Genomic DNA, 20,436 nt, shown 5'->3' with positions numbered 1-20,436 from the left:
GATACATTTTTGGTATATTAATTTCTGCATTTTGATTGCCAACTCTCCAGCAACCTCTGCGAGCAGTACCCTGTGGGTAGAATTTTCTGTGCATAAAACGTGGAGCAGGTGGTAGTACACCATTTTACAAAAGTTTTACTTTAGAATACTGCATGAAAAATTAAAACTTAGAAATTTAAATCAGGCTGAACCTGCAGGACAATTTAGTTTGTATCTGCATTGAGTCCCCACTCTCAGCATGCTGGGGGTTATCATTGGCCAGAAAGAGAACTGCACCACCGTATAAAAACTGTGGCTAGAAGAACGAGCCAGAGGCTAGGAATTTACTCAGTGTAACTCTCCTCCTGACTCCCCAACACCTGTCCACCATCAACAAAACACAAATCAAAAGTGTGATGGAATAGTCTCCACTTGCTGGCGTGAGTGCTGCCACAGCAACGTTCAAGAAGCTCAACATATTTCAGCGCAAACCTATTTGTTTGATTGGCACCCCGTCCACCACATTAAACAAACGCTCCCTCCACCATCAACATAGTGGCAGCAGTGTGTTCCCTCCGCAAAATGCACCGCAGCAACTCACAAAGGGACCTTCAACAGCACCTTCCAAATCCTCTACCACCTCGAAGGACAGCAGATACATGGAAACGCCACCACCTGCAAGTTCCCCTCCAAGTCACATCCTGACTTGGAACTAACTCACTATTCCTTCAATATCACTGGGTGGAATTCTGCAACTCCCTTCCTAACAGCGCTGTAGGTATACATTTAACGACCCACAGGAGATGTTATTTGCAGAGCAAGTCAAATCCTAGAGGAAAGCTTATTTGTAAACCTTTTTGTTTGTAGTTTGAAAACTTGAGAAAAAAAACTACTAATCCCAGAAGCTTAGAATTTCAGGAACGCTTTTAGGATATCAAATGTCAAAAAATTTATTTAAAGCGAAGAAAAAAAATAACTGCCGCACATGAGATTAAACTTACACAATTAACCAGATTTACAAAACATAATATAATAATCGCTTATCGCCACAAGTAAGCTTCAATGAAGTTAATGTGAAAAGCCCCTAGTCGCCACATTCCAGCGCCTGTTCGAGGAGGCCGGTGCGGGAATTGAACCCGCGCTGCTGGCCTTGTTCTGCATTACAAGACAGCCGTTTAGCCCGCTGTGCTAAAACAGCTCCTGTGCTCGACGCATCTCCCCCCCCAAAAAACAAAAAACCGACAACCTCCTTATAGATTTAGTGCCTATAAAATCCAGTAATATTACCAAAGACAAACACTGTTGTTAATTTAGTACAGATGCACAGAATGACTCTTCAAACACTTTAGCTCTGCTGTGGAAATCCAAGAAAAGTTCTGAAAACAAACTGCTTTCTGGGAACAAAGACTCCTCTGGTTACACTGGATGGCTGCTTCATATTTCACATCTCTCGACATAGAGCTGACCTAAGGGCAACCAGAACCACACCACAACTCAGCTCAACATAACTCCTTAAAATATTATTTTTTTCCTTTAATCCCCAATTCCACTGTCCTCAGCACTTTTTGAACTCGACTTTTCCAAAATGTAAAAATGTTTCATGTTTTCCTACTGCCCCCTCTTTTGGGTCAAACTAAATTTAATAATCTTTCCTTGTTTACTTACAAAACTTTTCTTAGTTGTAAAAGTCCCTTAAATGCCATCTTAAAAGTTAATAGCTGAAAAGCCAAAACCCTATATATCATGGGGCTGGTTTAGCACAGTGGGCTAAACAGCTGGCTTGTAATGCAGAACGATGCCAACAGCGCGGGTTCAATTCCCGTACCGGCCTCCCCGAACAGGCGCCGGAATGTGGCAACTAGGGGCTTTTCAAATTAATTTAATTGAAGCCTACTTGTGACAAACTATTATTATTATTGTTATTATATTATCTCCCAATGCAAATTTTAAAACCCAGCCCTTTTACTTGTAAGTGCATTTCAGCATAGCCACTCATTACAAATGTTTACATCTAGCACCTTTATTCTTTCATATCTCAACTCTTTCAGACAAAGTCTCTATTAATCATTCTCTAGCTTAATCAAATCACGTTCTCACACACGGTTAGGAAAACAAATGTAGTTTTAGGGGATTGGTATTGAAAAACATTAGAAATAAGGTATAGTTTTATTTGGGTTTAATTTAATGTTTCTGTGCCAGGAAGGCTGAAACCTATAGTTACATTTATTTGCTGGACAAAGATGTTTGTGTGTATGGGGGTTGGTTTCAATTCAAACTGAATGCTTAGAGAGGGCTACAGCTGGAGCTGTAAATAAACCAGTTGTTTTAGCAACTAGGGCCTTGTAAGGTAGAGAAGCTTTGAAGTTTTAGTTACTAATTTGATTGCAGTTGGAGTTCGGAAGTGAGAGAGAAGGCAGCTCCCAAGGCTCTGCTAGAAACAATTGGTTTCAGAAGACTAAAGAAGCAACATCTCTCTCAGCCTTGCTAGAAGAGAAGTCATACTATGGAGTAATGGTTATGGTTAAAACCGATGCCAGAAATCTAAAGTCCAGCTAGTTAAGGAAACTAGAGAAATGAAGAGAAGTTTCCAAGATGTTTGCAATTAACAGAATGGAGTAATTTGGGAACTAGAACAGATTACTGTTCAGTAAAGTCACAGAGTTGAAAAGACATTGGAGCGGTGAGCAGCTAGAAAGATATCTGTCGGAGGGCTAAGGTTTGTGAGAAAGTACAACAGTTTGGGATTGTTATGTGACATGGTTTAGAGAACCCCGAAGTGTATCATGGAGTTCATCTGACCCACAACTTATAATAGATTGTGCTATGGGGAGCACACGGCCCACTCGACAGATGTGGTACAGCAGTAATGGAAAAGTATTTTTTAAAGCAAAACAATGTTTATTCTATGAACTCAAGTTAACCTTTTTTAAAACATACAGTGAACATCTTAGCAATCATTAATTCAAATACAACCCCCAAAGACTACAACACTAAGTAATCCTTTAATCTTTTCTTTTAACATCCATAAGACTTAAAAACAAAACCTTTAACAGAAGCACCTCCAGTTTAACTTCACTACTGAGAACAGTTAGCACATTGAAATCAACAAATGGACATTCATAAGCTTGCAGAGATCCACACACATCCTGCTGTGATTGCAGCTTCTCCAAAACTAAAATGAAACCAAACTCACCCTGCAGCAAAAAGCCTAAAGAGAAAGTAAAAAGCTGACAGACAGCCCAGCTCCACCCACTCTCTGACATCACTGCAGTAATAAACACCCATTTCTTAAAGGTACACTCACTACAGATATTTATGTACACACTCATTTCTTAAAGGTACTGTCACATGACAGGGATGCATAATAATTTACTCGTCTGAAACCCGAAGAGCAGTGAGACAAGGTGACTCGGCACACAAATCATATGGAGGGGTATTTAAGGAGACATTCACTTGGGTTCAGAGAGAAGTGTCTTACCTCAGTCATCGTGTGTGCTGAAAAGGGACTTTATTTACTAATGAGACCACTGTAGCTTAAAATGTACTTTGCAATCCGTGTTAACCCTAAAGTCTCTGTAAATGTTAAGCGAAGAGGGAGTAAAGGAATGCTGTATCATCCAATATTTTCATGTTTAATAACTTTTTTCTTACGGTCGTGACTCTGTTCCTCCACATTTTGCTTTTTAAAATGCAATAGTTATGGTCTTTAGAGTCAGGGTTTCCTTCTGGTATCTTTCCATCCAGTTATCAGATCACTTTCACTTGTAACACACCCGCAGATTCGCAGCCCTTTTTACCAAAGCACCATATTCCAAAAAGTACTAAGAAAATAACATCCATCTTCACAATATCTGCATCACATGGACTCACCAGCACCTTCTTCACATGGATAATTGAGGATGGGCAATAAATGTTGGCCTATCCATTGCACCCACCTCCCATGATGAAGTAAATTTTTAGAAAAACCTATGGTGGAGCAGACTTCTAGATCAATTAATTTGGCTGTACTTTGAGGTTCATTGAGTTTAGGAAAATTATGGGGTTATATTGTGTGATCATACCCACTATACTGCAATTCTTTTGTAAGTACTGAAAACTCATACATGCTAATGGTGTTTCCAATCTATTCATGATGTCAATGCACTGATGAATTCCTCAGAGGAGCTCTGTTTCTGTCACTGAACAAGGCCAGAATAGAATGATAGAGAAGCAAAAGGAGTTTCTACACTCGAGCACTGATATCACTGAGTGATAGATTTGCTGCCTGACCACAGATGTCCTGGGTTTTTGGATGGAGTGTCCCAGGAAGAAATGCGTCTTCACTGAGCTTTTGCCAGAAGAGTTGACATTAAGGAAAAAAGGCAAAAACTTCAATTTGCCTTCACAACCACCTCCTCCTCTTTGTCAAGAAGGGACCTAATGTTCTAAAGACGTGTCCTTTATTGGAAGTTCAAATAATGACTTGGGGAGAATTGTCAACATTTATGCTGTTCTTAACATTTAACGCTGTGCAAAGGTGGCTCTTGAAGAGGCGTCCAAGAACTCGAAACCATCTGAATCTAAAAATGATTAAATACAGAATTTTGTGTCAGTTACAAAAAGGAGGATATCAACAGTGCTGATGTTTGGATCAAAACTGTCTGAATTTCTATCTCTTGTGAAATTCTATGAAAAGCTTTTAAGGTGAAATCAATCTCACAGTCAAAAAACTTACAGCTCCTTTGGTTGGTGAATGTTGTCATGTTGTAGATGAATGCGAGTGTTTTGACCTTTATATAATGGTACATGTAATCATACACAGCATTTTTGGTATTCATCTACTAATTGAGATGTTAGATTTTTTTTTTGTTCCGTCAATTATTGAATATTATAACTTGAACTATTTGATCTTTCTTCATAGTGAACCTCACGCACGGTTTTATGCAGCTCAGATAGTCCTGACCTTTGAGTACCTCCATTCGCTAGACCTCATCTACAGAGACCTGAAGCCTGAAAACCTTTTAATTGACCAACAAGGGTATATACAGGTATGGTGCTTGTCGTGAGGTATAATCTCCTGAATTTTTTGTAATTAATTTAAAACACAAATTGGCGAATTCAGAGTTACCCTGGGTAATCATGAACAAATTGTGCAACGTGCGGGGAAGAGCTTTTGCAATCGGACTTTCCATTTGGTATTTTCTACAAGTGCAACTTATTGTTTTTACATTCATGGGGCAGCACGGTGGCCTAGTGGTTAGCACAGCTGCCTCACGGCGCTGAGGTCCCAGGTTCGATCCCGGCTCTGGGTCACTGTCCGTGTGGAGTTTGCACATTCTCCCCGTGTCTGCATGGGTTTCGCCCCCACAACCCAAAAATGTGCAGGTTAGGTGGATTGGCCACGCTAAATTGCCCCCTTAATTGGAAAAAATAATTGGGTAATCTAAATTTTTTTTTAAAAAGTTTTTACATTCATTTTTTGTTTTTGAAAAGCTAATTAATTTTATTGCAGTGAGATCCCAAACAACGATAGATGACCAAAACAGACCCTGGGGTACCCTCTCCCCAACCTCCTGAAGAAAAGATGTTTTTAGTGAACCCACCTGTACGCAATTTGCGACACCAATTCTGTTGAGAATGTGTGAAATTTCTGTTGCAATATTAGCTGACTCTGGAGTAAAGTCACAACTAACGAGAGATGGACCTTTGATTTAAAACTTTTTTAAAACATAAAATTGATAAATTCTTTGGGGCATCTTTGTGTTGGAGCTAGGAGAACAATTACATTGTTACAGCCGACTGTTTACATGGAGATGTCAAATTAAATAAGCAAAATAATGCGGATGCTGGAATCTGAAACCAGAACAGTGGATGCTGGAAAAACCCAGCAGATCCGGCAGCATCTCTAAGGAGATAAAGCAGGGTTAACGGTTCGAGTCCTTTATCAGAACTAAAGAGAGGGAGCCATGTGTTAGATATTGAACTGTAGCTGAGAGAGATTGCAACAGGATGTAGCAACCTTAAGAACAAAGATAGATGACCTGGTGCGGGAGGGTGAAGGGGAAAAGGAGGGGTTTATTTTCCATTGAGACAATACATGTATGGAATCTTTTTTTTTTAAAGAAGGATTTAAGAGGAGATAGGTCACAATCTAAAGTCGTTGAACTCAATTTTGGATCCTGAGGGCTGTAACGTGCCTAATCAGAAGATGAGATGCTGCTCCTCCTGCTTGTATTGGGCTTCACTGGAGCATTACAGCAGTCCAAGGACAGACATGTTGGCATGGGAGCAAGGTGCCGAGTTGAAATTGGAAGCGGACGGAAGGTGTTGACGGGGGTTGAGGGGAAGATGTGTTTCTGGGAGTATCATTCTTCATTAATAGGGGGTTCAGGGATTATGGGGAGAAGGCAGGAGAGTGGTGATTAAAAAAATCATACCAGCCATGATTGAATGGCAGAGCAGACTCGATGGGCTGAATGGCCTAATTCTCCTGTGTCTTAAGGTCCTTTGAATACGGAGGCTGGTGACTTTCTGTCACTAAATAATTTTTCCTTTGACTTGTGTAATTTCCTGCAAATAAAAGTTGTGGCTATGAGTAGCCGCATGGGCACTAGTTATTTTTGTTGGCTATGTGGAAACCACCACCCCTCCCCCGATAATACTCCACCCGACTACACAGCTGACTGCGCCCCCACACCTGCCCCTGACTGCTTGTGCTTTTAAAAACGGTGGTGTGGCCTCATTGCACCCGACTCTGCAGCCCTTGACAGAAGACCTCGAACGCTGCATTACTCAGAAAATCTGAAAGGATTTTGAGATAAGAAACTTTGTGCCGAGTGACAATCCCCTACTCTGTGGAAGTTCAGCCCAGCTATGTTATGATATTTAGTTCCCCATTTTTGCTGTTTCACTGATGAATACCGATTTAACTTCACAGATATAAATTCGGACTGTCTTTTGTTCCTGAGCCGATGCTAATTGTGCCTATTATTTCAGTGCAAAATGAAACTGCTCTCAGCCGCATGCTGTTCTTTTGTGATGTGCCATGCGCAACAAAATCATATCTTAACTTCAAACAGATTTTCATGGCGTCTCCGTAGGACTGTGATTCGTACACCAACTTACTTCTCCTACTCTTCACTCCATGCACCCTTCCTGAATGAACCAACTCATACTAGAGTACGCTTCCAGGAATTTTTACCAAATGCCTTGGGGATCCCTATTTTCCTGTAAGACAATTAACCGCAGTAGCCCAGTGGTTATGGTATTGGATCAGCAGTCCAGAAATTGGGACTTCAACAGCCACTGTGGCAAGCTGGGAAATTGAATTCATTAAATATCTGCCAATCAGTAAGCTGGCACAGGAGAAAATATCCACAAAACCTGCCAGATCGTCATTATAAACTCAACCGGTTCACGAATGTCCCTTCCGAATGAGAGCACGCTGCCCCTATCCAGTTGGCTTATGTATGTCTCTTAACGCCCTCAGGGTAACTAGGAATAGGCTTGCCGACGCTGCCCATAAAAACCTTGTCTATAATGTACAAAGATCCAGCTATGCCACGGTACTTTGTGGATGCAGCCTGTTTACATGTAGCTTGCAGCTTTTCTAAAATAGAGAAACCGCGCTGAGGGGTTTGTTTCAACAGATGTTAATTTAGTGTTAATCTGATGTTTCTGTAGGTCACAGATTTTGGTTTCGCAAAAAGGGTAAAGGGCAGAACTTGGACACTTTGTGGAACTCCGGAATACTTGGCTCCGGAGATTATTCTCAGCAAGGTAAGCTCAAGACGGGAACAGACCTCGCAGTACTCGAAGTCTGACGGGCACGTTTCTTACTCAAGTTAGGGTACAATATTATAACTTGTCCACACAACTGCAACTGAATTTCAAAAGGAATTGTATGTGAGACACTTGAACAAATGTCTGAGCGATGTGACATGCCTCTATGTAAGTTAAAGTTTCCATTCATCTCGCAGGTTTTCCTGCTTGATAATTTTCCGTAACATAAACAGGAAACTGGCACAATAATGAGGTCGAACACTCAAAAGTAATCTGTTTGGGGGAAATGAAATTGGTGCTATGGACTACATCCTGTGTGTCGTATACTTGAATGTGTGTATCTTTTCATTTCTAGGGCTACAACAAAGCAGTGGATTGGTGGGCACTGGGTGTTCTAATCTATGAAATGGCAGCTGGATATCCTCCATTCTTTGCAGACCAGCCGATACAGATTTATGAAAAGATTGTCTCTGGAAAGGTGAAATGTGATCATCTTAACCATTTTTCCAAGAATGCATATTTGAATAGGCAATTCTCCCATTCTTTGTTTTGTATGGTTCGCGAGGGTTTGTCTTTGCGCTGTTTGTGTGTGTCATCTTGCTTTTTAAGGCCCTTATCTGCGGCACCATTGTTAAACTAAAGAATTGTTCCCTTACCTGGTTGGCAACCGACGACGATAAGGGCATCTACTTCAATCCGCAAATGGTTATTCGGTCATTCCAGCTGGGAAGTGTTCAAGTGAAGAAAGCTTCTTGCTCTCCACAGACACTAGCGATTTGTTTGTCAACACTCGCTGTCAGAATTGCACGTGGAGTGGAAAAAAGTATTTATCCTGTCTTTGTGCCCCCAGCCAAAACTTTCCAACTGTCCGACTCACTGTCCTTTATCCACTTTGGTGTATATGGGCCAATGATGATTATGTTCACAAAATTGTAACTCCATGGTCTCAGCAACTGGTGAGATTTGTTTCGAAAATTATTTCCTCTGATTCTTGGAGTCCATTTTTAAAATCTTTTCAAGCTCATGGGATATAGTTCCCATGAGATGTCAAACCCATTTAAAGTACTCAAGCCAGCTTAACTCATTTGGTAGCACTGTCACCTCTGGTTTAGAAGTTGGTGGGATCAAACCCCAACTACTCAACGCCATAAAGGTACTGAGCGTGCGGTACAATTTCCCAGGTATAGTCTTTCAGATGTTTGTAGGGACATAAAGAGTAAGAAATGTTTCCTGGCTGGCCTTGCCGTTCATCTTCCAAGAAACACCATCTAAATAGATTAATTGGTCATTTTCTGTTTATGGGACCATGCTGTGTGCTAACTGCTGACATGTTTATGAATTCACATTAATTCATCTGAAATCATAGAATCATTACAGCACTGGAGGAGGCCATTTGGTCTGTTGTATCGATGGCCCACAGTGCCAACCCCCCCCCCCCCCCCCCCCCCCCCTTCCCCTTTTCTCTCTAGTCCTGTAAATTATTTCTTTTCAAATCATGATCAAATTCCCTTTTGAATGCCATGGTTGAATCTGCATCCACCATGCTCCCGGGCTGTACATTCCAGAAAATGTTTTTCCTCATTGCTTTCTTTGCCCTCGTGTCCATGATCCTTCCTTCGATGAGGCCAGTTTCTCTCTATCCCGTCCCTTATGATCATAGGATCTACAGTGCAGAAGGAGACCCTTCAGCCCATCGAGTCTGCACCGGCTCCTGGAAAGAGCGCCCCACCCAAGCCCACAACCCCATCCCCACAACCCCACCCAACCCTTTTGGACACCAAGGGCAATTTATCATGGCCAACCCACCTAACCTGCACATCTTTGGACTGTGGGAGGAATCTGGAGCACCCGGAGGAAACCCACGCAGACACGGGGTGAACGTGCAGAGTCCACACAGACAGTGACCCAAGCCGGGAATCGAACTTGAGATCCTGGAGCTGTGAAGCAAAAGGTGCTAACCACTGTGCTACTATGCCGAAACACTTTCAAATCTCCCCTCAACCTTCTCATCTTGAAGGGTAATCCCAGCTTCTCCAATATATCTGTGCAATTGAAGTTCTTAATTCATGGAAACATTCTCGTGAACCCTCTATACTACGTTTGCAACTTTCATAACATGTGCCCAGAGCTTGATGCAGTACTTCCAGTTGAGGCTGAACCAGGATTTGTTTTTGAAAAGGTTCATCCTAACTTCCATGCGTTTGTACTCTTAGTCTGTATTTATAAATCCCAGATTCCCACGCACTTTAAACGGTGGAGGACACTATTACCATCCCAATAGTAACAGGGAATGCAGAGATAATAGAAAGGGAAGAACTTAGAACACTGATAATCAATAGGGAAAAAGTACTGAGCAAATTATCGGGATTGAAGGCAGACAAGTCCTCGGGGTCTAATGACCTACATCCTGCGGTCTTAAAGGAAGTGGCAGATAAAGGTTCCAGTGGATTGGAAAAATGCTAATTCAAAAAGGGAGAGAGGCAGAAAGGAGGAAACTATAGACCAGTTAGTTCAACATCTGCCGTTGGGAAATTGTTAGAATCCGTTATTAAGGAAGCCAGGACATTAGGAAAGTCAGAATCAATTCATCAGAGTCAGCATATGAAGGGGTTTTATGATGGGCAAATTGTGTTTGACTAATTTACTAGAGTTCTCAAAGATGTAACAAGCAAAGTGGATAATGGGAATCCTGTTGATGTATGCCTGGATTGGACATTTGATAAGGTGCCAGACAAGAGTTTAATGTACAAGATTAGATCACCTGGGATTAGGGGTAATTTCTTAACTTGGAGAGAAGACTGGCTGACGGACAGAAAGCAGAGAGTCGGGATAAGTGGGTCTTTTTCTAGTTGGCAAGATGTAACTAGTGAGGTGCCACAGGGTTCGGTCATTGTGCCTCAACTGTTTATAATCTATATTAACATCTTGGATGCAGGGACAGAAGGTACTGTAGCCAAATTTGCAAATGACACTGAAATAGGTGGGATAATAAGTGCAATAAAAGGGGCAGCATGTGGCGCAGTGGCTAGCACTGGGACTGCAGCGCTGAGGACCCGGGTTCACATCCCGGCCCTGGTTCACTGTCCGTGTGGAGCTTGCACATTCTCCCCATGTCTGCGTGGGTTTCACCCCCGCAACTCAAAGATGTGCAGGTTAGGTGGATTGGGCACACTAAAATTGCCCCTTAATTGGAAAAAAATAAATAATTGGGTACTCTAAACTTATTTTTTTTTAAGGTAAGTGCAATAAAGAAATAAATTTACAAATGGATATGGATAGGTGAGGTGAGTAGGCCAAAATTATGCAGATCGAGTTTAATGTGGACAAGTGTGAGGTATCCACTTTGGTTGGAAAAATGGAACGGCTACTTACAATCTACATGGGAGAGAAATTTCAGAGTGCTCTGGTGCAGAGGGTTCTGGGTGTCCTCTTGCATGCATCACTGAAATCTAGTATGCAAGTGGAGCAGGTAATCATAGAATCATGGATCCTAGAATCATAGAATTTACAGTGCAAAAGGAGGCCACTCGGCCCATCAGGTCTGCATGACCCATGGAAAGAGCACCCTACTTAAGCCCACACCTCCACCCCATCCCTGTAACCCAGTAATCCCACTTTATCTGCACATCTTTGGACTGTGAGAGGAAGGCAAATGGAATTTGGCATTCATCGCTAAAGGAATAGAGTTGCTGCAACTGTGCAACGTATTAGTGAGATCACACCTGAAGTATTATGCACAGCTTTGGCTTTCTAACTTGAGGAGAGATGTAGTTCCATTGGGGGCAATTCAGAAGAGGTTCATTTGATTGATTCCAGAGAAGAGAGAGCTGATGAAGGCAGGTTGTGCAGTTTAGGCCTATACTCAACTTTAGAAGAATGAGAGGAGATCTAATTGAGGTGTATAACATGATGAAGGGAATTGATAAAATGGACATAGAGAGGATATTTCCTCTTGTGGGTCAATCTAAAACAAGAGGTCACAGTTCTAGGATAAGTGGAAGCAGATTTAAAACCGAGATACAGAGAAATTACTTCTCTTAAAGGGTCCTGAATCTGTGGAATTCATTACCTCCCGAGTGTGGTGATGTCGGGACACTGAGTAAATTTAAGGAGGAGATGGGCAGATTTTTAATTGGTAACAGGTTGAAGGGTTATGGAGAACGGGCAGGAAAGTAGAGTTGAGCCTGAGGAGCGATCAGCCATGATCGAATTGAATGAAGGAGCAGGCTCGAGGGGCTGAATGGCCTACTCCTGCTAGTTATGTTCTTATTAACAGCTCTCTCAATCTTTCCTGCCACTTTCAATGATTTGTAAACTTATTCCCCCAGGTCCCTTTACTCCAGCGCCCCCTTTAGACTTGTGCCCTTTGTTTTATATTGTCTTTTCACTTGCCTCTTACCAAAATAAATCACTTTGCACTTCTCTGCATTAAATTTCAATTGCCGCTTGTTCACCCATTCCAAAAACGTGTCTGCGTCCTTCTTTATTGTTTGTATAAATTTAGAGTACCCAGTTCATTTTTTCCAATTAAGGGGCAATTTAGCGTGGCCAATCCACCTCGCCTGCACATCTTTGGGTTGTGGGGAAGAAACCAACACAAACACGAGGAGAATATGGAATCGTCTCACGAACCATGACCCAGAGCCAGGATCGAACCTGAGAACTCGATGCAGTGAGACAGCAGTGCTAACCGCTGCGCCACCAAGCAGTCCTGTCTGTCCTTGTTGAAGTTTTACACTGTCCACCTCCGTTCACAATGCTTCAGGGTCCACAAATTTGGAATTATTCTCACTGCACCAAGGTCTAGATCATTAATAAAAGTAAGGCAGAGCGGGGGTCCTGACACTGATCCCTAGGAGGGCAGCACGGTGGCGCAGTGGTTAGCATTGTGGCTTCACGGCACCGAGGTCCCAGGTTCGATCCCGGCTCTGGGTCACTGTCCGTGTGGAGTTTGCACATTCTCATCGTGTTTCCATGGGTTTCGCCCCCACAACCCAAAGATGTGCAGGGTCGGTGGATTGGCCAGGCTAAATTGGCCCTTAATTAGAAAAAAATGAATTGGGTATTCTCCCCTCGGAATTCCTAAAAAACCTTCCTCCAGTCCGAGAAACAACTAGTCACATTACTCTCCTGTCATTTATCCAATTTCACATGCCTGCTACTCTAGCAAGTTAGTCAAACATGATTTGCCCTGAATTAATCTGTGCTCTCTTTCATTACTTTACCTGCATTTTAGAACCATAGAATAGAATCCTTACAGTGCAAGATGAGGCCATCTGGCCCATCGTGCCTGCACCGACCCTCTGAAAGAGCAGCCCGTCCAGGCCCAATCCCCCCAACCCCGCCAACCTTGGGGCATTTTAGCATGGCCAATTCACCTAACCTTTGGACTGTGGGAGGAAACCGGAGCACCCACAGGAAATCTACGCAGACCCGGGAAGAATGTGCAAACTCGGCACAGTCACCCGAGGTTGGAATAGAAACCGGGTCCCTGGCGCTGAGGCAGCAGTGCTAACTACTGTGCCACCTTTTCCCAAGTAACTATTAATAATGCTTCGAGACCTGAAGAAACCTTGAAATCTCTGATCCCAATCACCAAAGTACTGCTGGCTGCATGGTGGTGGTGTAGTTCCTGATGTGGGGCCGGTGCCAAAGTGCAGCACACACTTGAAATTGTCTTTTGGCACTCATTCTAACACAAGGAGTCTCTGCTACCACCTATGGGTGGAGAGCTAAAGGCACACCGAAGAGCAACCCTTACCGGGAGCAAGGCATGCTTATTTGACCTCTCAAAGATGCACATTTCTGTAATGGACCACAACCCAGCTGGAATTTTCCACAGTGGCATGTGTGGAAATTTGAGATCTGTGGAAGTTGAATTCTCTCGTTTGGAGACAAATGCTGGCAGTGTAAAATTCTAAGATGTGTTCTGTGAGCTGTGCTGTTTAAACATGTTTCAACTTCTATCGTCAAAAGACTTGACATTGTCGCCCTTTTTCAGGTACGGTTCCCCTCTCACTTCAGTTCAGACCTGAAGGACTTGCTGCGAAATTTGCTTCAGGTGGATCTGACCAAACGATATGGGAATCTCAAAAATGGTGTGAATGACATTAAGAACCACAAGTGGTTTGCCACTACAGATTGGATTGCCATTTACCAGAGGAAGGTGCGTAAATATGTTTTGAACTTATTTACTCGATTAGAAAATCTAGCAAAACGTATTTGTGAATATTGTCTCTTAGTGGGACGAAGTGAGTTCAACGGGAGGAGGAAAAGGTAAACTTGAAATAGGAAAGCGTGAAACAGAAATGCTTGGGTCTACCCCAGTCAATAGAAAAAGAAAGGTCCCTTACCTGTAAAATAGTCTTTTTCCTCATGTTGGATCCTTGAACTCGCATCACCCCAGTAAGCACAAGGCTGCGTATTGTACTGTGCAACGTCCCAAGTGGCTTGAACCGAACTAGTTTAGGGTTTTGTATAATGTATTTTGATAGATTATTTCACATTTTTGGCGATGTCACAATAAAAGAACATCATCCTGTGTTAACTGTCGGTCATTGTGGCACAGGTGGCCCATCGAGTCCATGCCAGCTCTCTGTAAAGCAATCTAATCAGTCCCATTCCCCACTCATTCCCTGTAGCCCTGCCAGCCGATTTCCCTCAAGTGATTATCAAGTTTCTATTTTGAAATCATTCATCGCCTCCTTTCCACCACCCTCAAAAAAAACTTCACACACGCACACAAGCTGCCACCCCTTCTCCACCCCCCCCCCCCCCCCCCCCCCCCACAAAATCTCTTGCTTGCAAACCTTCTGTGGCAAATAACATTTAGCTTGAAGGTAATCTAGTCTTCACTCTGCCTCACAAATATTCTTTGCTGAACAAAAATAGTGTAACAAGGATAGTGCAAGCCCATTTCACCAAGAACACCGGCCAGACAAAGGTCCAAGTCCAGCAGTTGGAGGGAGCCATTAGTTTGTCCTGTGGCAGGTCTAACATTTAATTGTTGGTTGCTTGTTTTTGATTTGATTCCACAAAGAAATCTGTGAACCCAATTGCCCCCAAACCCGAGCTGCTTTTGTATTTTCATTTGGAGCTCAGAAACTGGCTCCTGGTGTTTATCCTCTTTATTCAGTGGTCTGGCATTCTTAGTGACCCGACTTTGGAGGTCCAGTTTTATCGTGTGCAGCATGGAAAACAGATTTTACAATATGTATCGGGAGCCAGTTCCTGGATGTGGAAATCTCCAAATCTAAATTTAAAAAAAATTTAGAGTACCCAATTTTTTTTTTTACAATTAAGGGGCAATTTGGCATGGCCAATTCACCTACCCTGCGCATCTTTGGGTTGTGGGGGTGAGACCCACATGGGGAGAATGTGCAAACTCCACGCGGACAGCGACACGGGCCGCGATCGAACCTGGGCCGTCAGCGCTTTGACTCAGCAGTGCTAACCACTGTGCCCCCATGCCATCACTCTTCAAATCTAAATTTGAAAGAACTAAAAGCAGCTTTGAGGTAGTTCACTCACTATCTGAACCATAGCAATGGCCGGGAAATGCCTGACCTTCTGTACAACACATTTGATTTCTTCTCTTTCCGATTGCTAAGATTTGTCTAGCGTGGCTGTTACGATTCTTTTATGGAATGGGTTTGGAATGCCCCAGTACACACAATAAGATTGCCCTTAATTTGAAAGAATTCAGGTAACCGCAGTCAGAGCTACAATTATGTGACTGGTACAGGAAATGAAAGTGTTACTTCGCGTTAATCACTGTGCTGATGTGTACTGTAATTGAGGCATACTGTAATTGAGGCATGTTGTTTGGAGCCAGGTGGAAGAAGCTTCAAGTTGAGTATCACTCGAAAAAAAGACATGTTGAAGCTTTTCATCTTGCACTTATCAGGACACTTCAAGTACAAGGGAAAAAACAACAACTTGTACTGCAGGACAAGAGAATGCAGATTGGTTGGCAAGTGGACTCATTGGTAGAGGGGTTACCGTGGAAATGTAAATGATCTTTATTGGCACAAGTAGGCTTACATTAGCACTGCAATGAAGTTACTGTGAAATAACAACTAAGCGTTGTTTGAAGTTTAAACCAAGCAACATGACACTGAATGTTCAACCCCTGGGGAATGAATCAGTGAATGGCTGTCACCATGAGTGACCGCATGAACTGCTGCATTCTCTGTTGGCAACGCCTCCAACAATTGGACTGCAACCAATCAGCATTCTCTTCTCATACTGTCAGTTTTCTTTACCTGATATCGGTATCCTTACAAAGTGTCCTGATGGAAACAAGGCTAAATTAAGCGGCATGTCTCCTTTTTTTTTAAACAATACTCAGTTGCTTTGAATCCCAAGTTATAGCCTGTGGTAATTCAGTCATTGTCTGTATAAAAAAAAGTGTAAATTTCCACACAATCAAGCACACTTCCAGTTTTGTTTTGTTTAAACAGCAAGGTTAATGTTTAAGTATTTGGCTTTCGCTTGTGGCTTGAAAAGAATTTGTTTGGTGAGGCAGTGGCTTCACACGTGTTACAATACATACGAACGTGTGAATTAGGAGTAGGCCACTCGCCTCTCAAGCCGACTCTGCCATTCAATGAGGTCGGGGCTGATCTAATTTTAACCTCAACCTCATGTTAGTGCCTTACCCCCATGCTTATAAAGAACCTATCTACTTTTGCCTTAAAGATATTCAAAGACTCCGCCTCAGCCATCTTTTGAGGAAGAGAATTCCAAAGCGTCTTAATCCTCAGAGGAAACAAAGTTTCCCCGCCTGTCTTTAATGGGTGACCCCTTATTTTTAAACAGCGAGCCCCTAGTTCTAGGTTCTCTCACAAGAGGGAACATCTTCTCCACATCCACCCTGTCAATGCCCCTCAGGATCTTGTATGTTTCAATCAAGTTGCCTCTTACTCTTCTAAACTCCAGTGGATACAAATCTCGCCTGTCCAATCTTTCTTCAGAAGACAACCCACCCATTCCATCTATTAATCTAGTCAACCGTCTCTGATCATCTTCCAATTTTATATCGTTCCTTAAAAATGGAGACTTGTATTCCGGATGTAGTGCCACCAATGCCCTGTGTAACTGAAGCATACCCTTCCTACTCTTGTATTCAACTTCCCTAGCAATAATTGATGATCTTCTATTAACTTGCTAATTGCTTGCTGTACCTGCACACTAATCTTTTGCGATTCATGCACTAAGCCACCCAGATCCCTCTGCGTCTCAGCGCTCTGCAATCTCTCACCATTTAGATAAAATGCATTTTTTGATCTTCCTGCAAAATGGGCATCCTCACATTTTCCCACATAGTAACTAGATTTTGCTAGATCTTTACCCATTATCTGTATCCTTTTGTAGCTTCCCATGTCCACTTCAAAACTTAGTTTCTTACCTCTCTTTGTGTCCTCAACAAATTTAGCAACTACATTTTGGTCCCTTCAAATCATTTATAAATTGTAAAAAGTTGAGGCCCCAGCACTGTGGCAGGCCCGTCATATCCCGCTGACAAGAAAATGAGCTATTTTTTTTGCCAATTGTTTTCTGTTGGCTAGCCAATCTTCAATCCATGCCAATATGTTATTCCCAACATCATGAGCTTGAATTTTCTGTGATAAACGTTGATGAGGCACCTTATCAAATGCCTTCTGGAAATAAGTGCAGTACATCCACCGGTTCCCCTTTATCCACAGTACATGTAACTCCTTCAAAGAACTTTTTCAACAGTGGAATTGTTGTCCCAGAGATATAATTTCAGTGACCTTTTTCTATCTTGCCCTCTTACACTTTGATGTTGTTTTCAGGTGGAAGCTCCATTCATACCAAAGTGCAGAGGCCCAGGTGACACCAGCAATTTTGATGATTATGAAGAGGAGGACATCCGTGTCTCTTTAACCGAAAAATGTGCTAAAGAGTTTGCTGATTTTTAGAGCGAAAGAGACCGTCAGGGCTTGTATTGGGATCTTTGCACTCTGCTAACAGATGGGGTGGAGCGGAAACCATCTTATTCGTTGAAACAATTACTTAGTTTCTTCATTCCACAAGGCTGAGATCCTTCTTGCCATAATTCATGTGTGCAGTTAGCACAGCCCTCATACACAGGCACATTTACGCAAAGCACTACCTGTGCTACGACACAAAAACTAGACCACTTTCTTATTCTTTCCTTCCTTCCTTCCTTCCTTTGTTCTCCAGCAGTTGCCTTTGTGTCATGTAGTTTGTTTTTCTCTCCCCCCCCCCCCTTTAAAAATGGCAATTTGCAGAGAGTGAAACATTTTGTTTAAGTGTAAAGTTAGAGCAAGTGTTTCAGGATTTTTTTGCACTTGGTGTGACTTAGCCCAAAGTGAAAGCTGAACGTTGCTTCTAGTGTTCGCCAGCCACAATTCCTGTCCGTCGTGTCTGAGAGGTCACAGTTGTAGAACACCTTACCTTGTAGAATCAGACTCCTAGAACCTAGACAGCATTTTTGGCATTTTTCTTTTTTTTTGGAAGTAGTACTTGTTCTCTGTGTATTTATAAATAGACTGAACAAAAGCAAGTTCTCCTGGACATGACCAAAATGAAGTAGAATTGATTGGATGGTTGGAGCAGGGTATGTAGAGCCCGTGCCTTGAATACTCCTGTACTATCAAATTCAGCTGCCCTTCCCAAGTATTTTTTTTGTATTCATCTGGGGAGGATCCAGGCCCAACACTCACCGGATGCTGAAGTCTGCAGAACACCATCAGAGTTAAAGCTGCCAGCAGGTAATCTTCAGACTAGCTTTGTCTCTCTATCATTTGTTGCTGTGCTGCACCTAGCATGTCAAAGCATAGTCAGTTGTGCCGGGGTTACCCTTCCACACAACTCCGATTCCATTGTGTGTGTTCCTTTAGGGCGATGAACATGGGGTGGGGGGAGGGGAGGGATTCCCGTTCCAGGTGGAATACTTCAAAGAGAAAAACGAAAGCAGCATCCGATACTATCAAGGAATGGAGACGTGGAATTGTTTTAATCGTAATGATTTGGCCTCGGAACTCTTGAAAGGGCGTTGGTAAATGGTTTTACGCACAGATCCAGTCGCTAGTTGTGTACAATATAGTGAGCAAATGCACTAATAGCGTGCACTGGGCTGCAGTCCTCCATTTTTGGTTTAAGATGCTGCAACAGTACAAGAAGGTCACTGCCAGGATTGTGTTTGATTCCGAGGCACAGTGTTGTGATGCTGAAAAATGATGTTTGGGCAAATGCTAAAAAGATTAATCACTCCATAACTAGCTTTTCAAGTTATTAATTTTTAGCGCTTTGGTTCATGCATTGCAAAATACTTAACACAGGTAACAACTGCCATGTTTCCACTATCTTTACATTTTTTTATATATATATATATATATATATATATATATATATACGTTTGTCTCCCTGGGAACAGAACTAAAGAGTTTGCAGGTGTTAGGCTCAGCTACTAGGTAGATGCATTGTCATATAATGACATAATCTGTTGCTACAGGGAAGGGCTAGTGCTTTCACGTGCTAGCTGAGACACTTTCCTCATGTATTTCAGTGTTGTTAAATCATGGGTTGTGGATTCAGTGGATCTGTACACGCTAACATTTTTTTTTAACCAATTCATTTTAATCAGATTAGTTTTATTTGTACACATATGGCACACAGTTTTGATCTTTCTCTCAAGTATATATATATATATATATATATATTTATATATTTATGTATGTATATGAAATAAACCTCTCTAACGGTTGAAATCAAAATGGTTTCTTATGTACAGAAGCAGGCTGAATTCAGATTGGTTCAAATAGACACAGGAAAGGAAAGTGATGAGTTTTTAACAAACCAACGTGATTTGGCATAGAACCAGTGTGTTTGCCTGAGTTAGCACTAAAGAAACATTGACACAATGTCCTCTTAACCTGAAGGGAACTCATGGAAAGTAAGGCCTTTGTAGACATTTGCATTACCAGTATGAGCTGTAATATCAAACGTTCTGTTTGTCGTCTTGGCTGTCAAAACATTTGCACAACAATGTCCATTATGAGGCTGACACCGACAGCAGTTTTTCATCCACCTGTATTTACCTGTATGTGCAAGGGAAGTATAAGATACTTTGCTGTAGCAGATTTTATGTAACTAAAGAAACGCAAGGTCACATTAATAAATTTAAAAGTTCCTTTGTATGAAAATGTTAAAATCTTTTTGTATTTCATTTAGACTGAGGACATGCTGTTGTATGCTAGCTGTATGCGATAAATTCTACTGTAACTTTGTTGTCGTTTATGGACTTAAAGGTTTTAATAAACGCTGAAGATCACATTTCTGACTGACTGGCTTATATATTATTAAAGCTTTGACAATCTGACACTGTTTCAGGTGTTACAGCCTTTTCTGGGAGCCTTTGTCCACGGGAACAATCCTAAAATCAGAATGTTTCTATTTGTTAAGCACGTGTCCTTTCTGTAGGGAGTATCGCATACATGTTTTTACGTCAATTTTCATAACCCTGCGCACAGATGTTTGCATCAGCTTCCACTTACTACTTGTATTAAAAACAATTGAGATTACTGTGCAGAGCCCTGTTTATGAATAATCCAGAAAAAATAGCAATGAGAGCATGTTTGGCACGGTAGTGATTTTCCAGATTCCGGATTTTCTTTGGTGTTTTAAAACGTGTCGTTCACAACTCTG

The 20,436-nt window shown here is 42.0% G+C and overlaps 1 protein-coding gene across 3 annotated transcripts in view; it reads left to right on the top strand.

Moving 5' to 3' along the window:
- The window catches only part of prkacba (protein kinase, cAMP-dependent, catalytic, beta a), a 192,863-nt gene extending 172,795 nt beyond the window's left edge, over positions 1–20,068 (top strand). For all 3 annotated transcript variants that reach the window (XM_038793669.1, XM_038793670.1, XM_038793668.1), the window contains 5 exons: positions 4,880–5,006; positions 7,642–7,737; positions 8,096–8,218; positions 13,742–13,906; positions 17,559–20,068. In XM_038793669.1, coding sequence (XP_038649597.1) covers positions 4,880–5,006; positions 7,642–7,737; positions 8,096–8,218; positions 13,742–13,906; positions 17,559–17,684 — 637 coding nt within the window. In that variant the 3' untranslated portion in view covers positions 17,685–20,068. The remainder of the gene's footprint in view (positions 1–4,879; positions 5,007–7,641; positions 7,738–8,095; positions 8,219–13,741; positions 13,907–17,558) is intronic.
- The last annotated feature ends 368 nt before the right edge of the window (positions 20,069–20,436 follow it).

Source organism: Scyliorhinus canicula, chromosome 4 (genome assembly GCF_902713615.1).
Source record: "Scyliorhinus canicula chromosome 4, sScyCan1.1, whole genome shotgun sequence".
NCBI lineage: Eukaryota > Metazoa > Chordata > Chondrichthyes > Carcharhiniformes > Scyliorhinidae > Scyliorhinus > Scyliorhinus canicula.
This window is presented reverse-complemented; position numbering and strand designations above follow the sequence as displayed.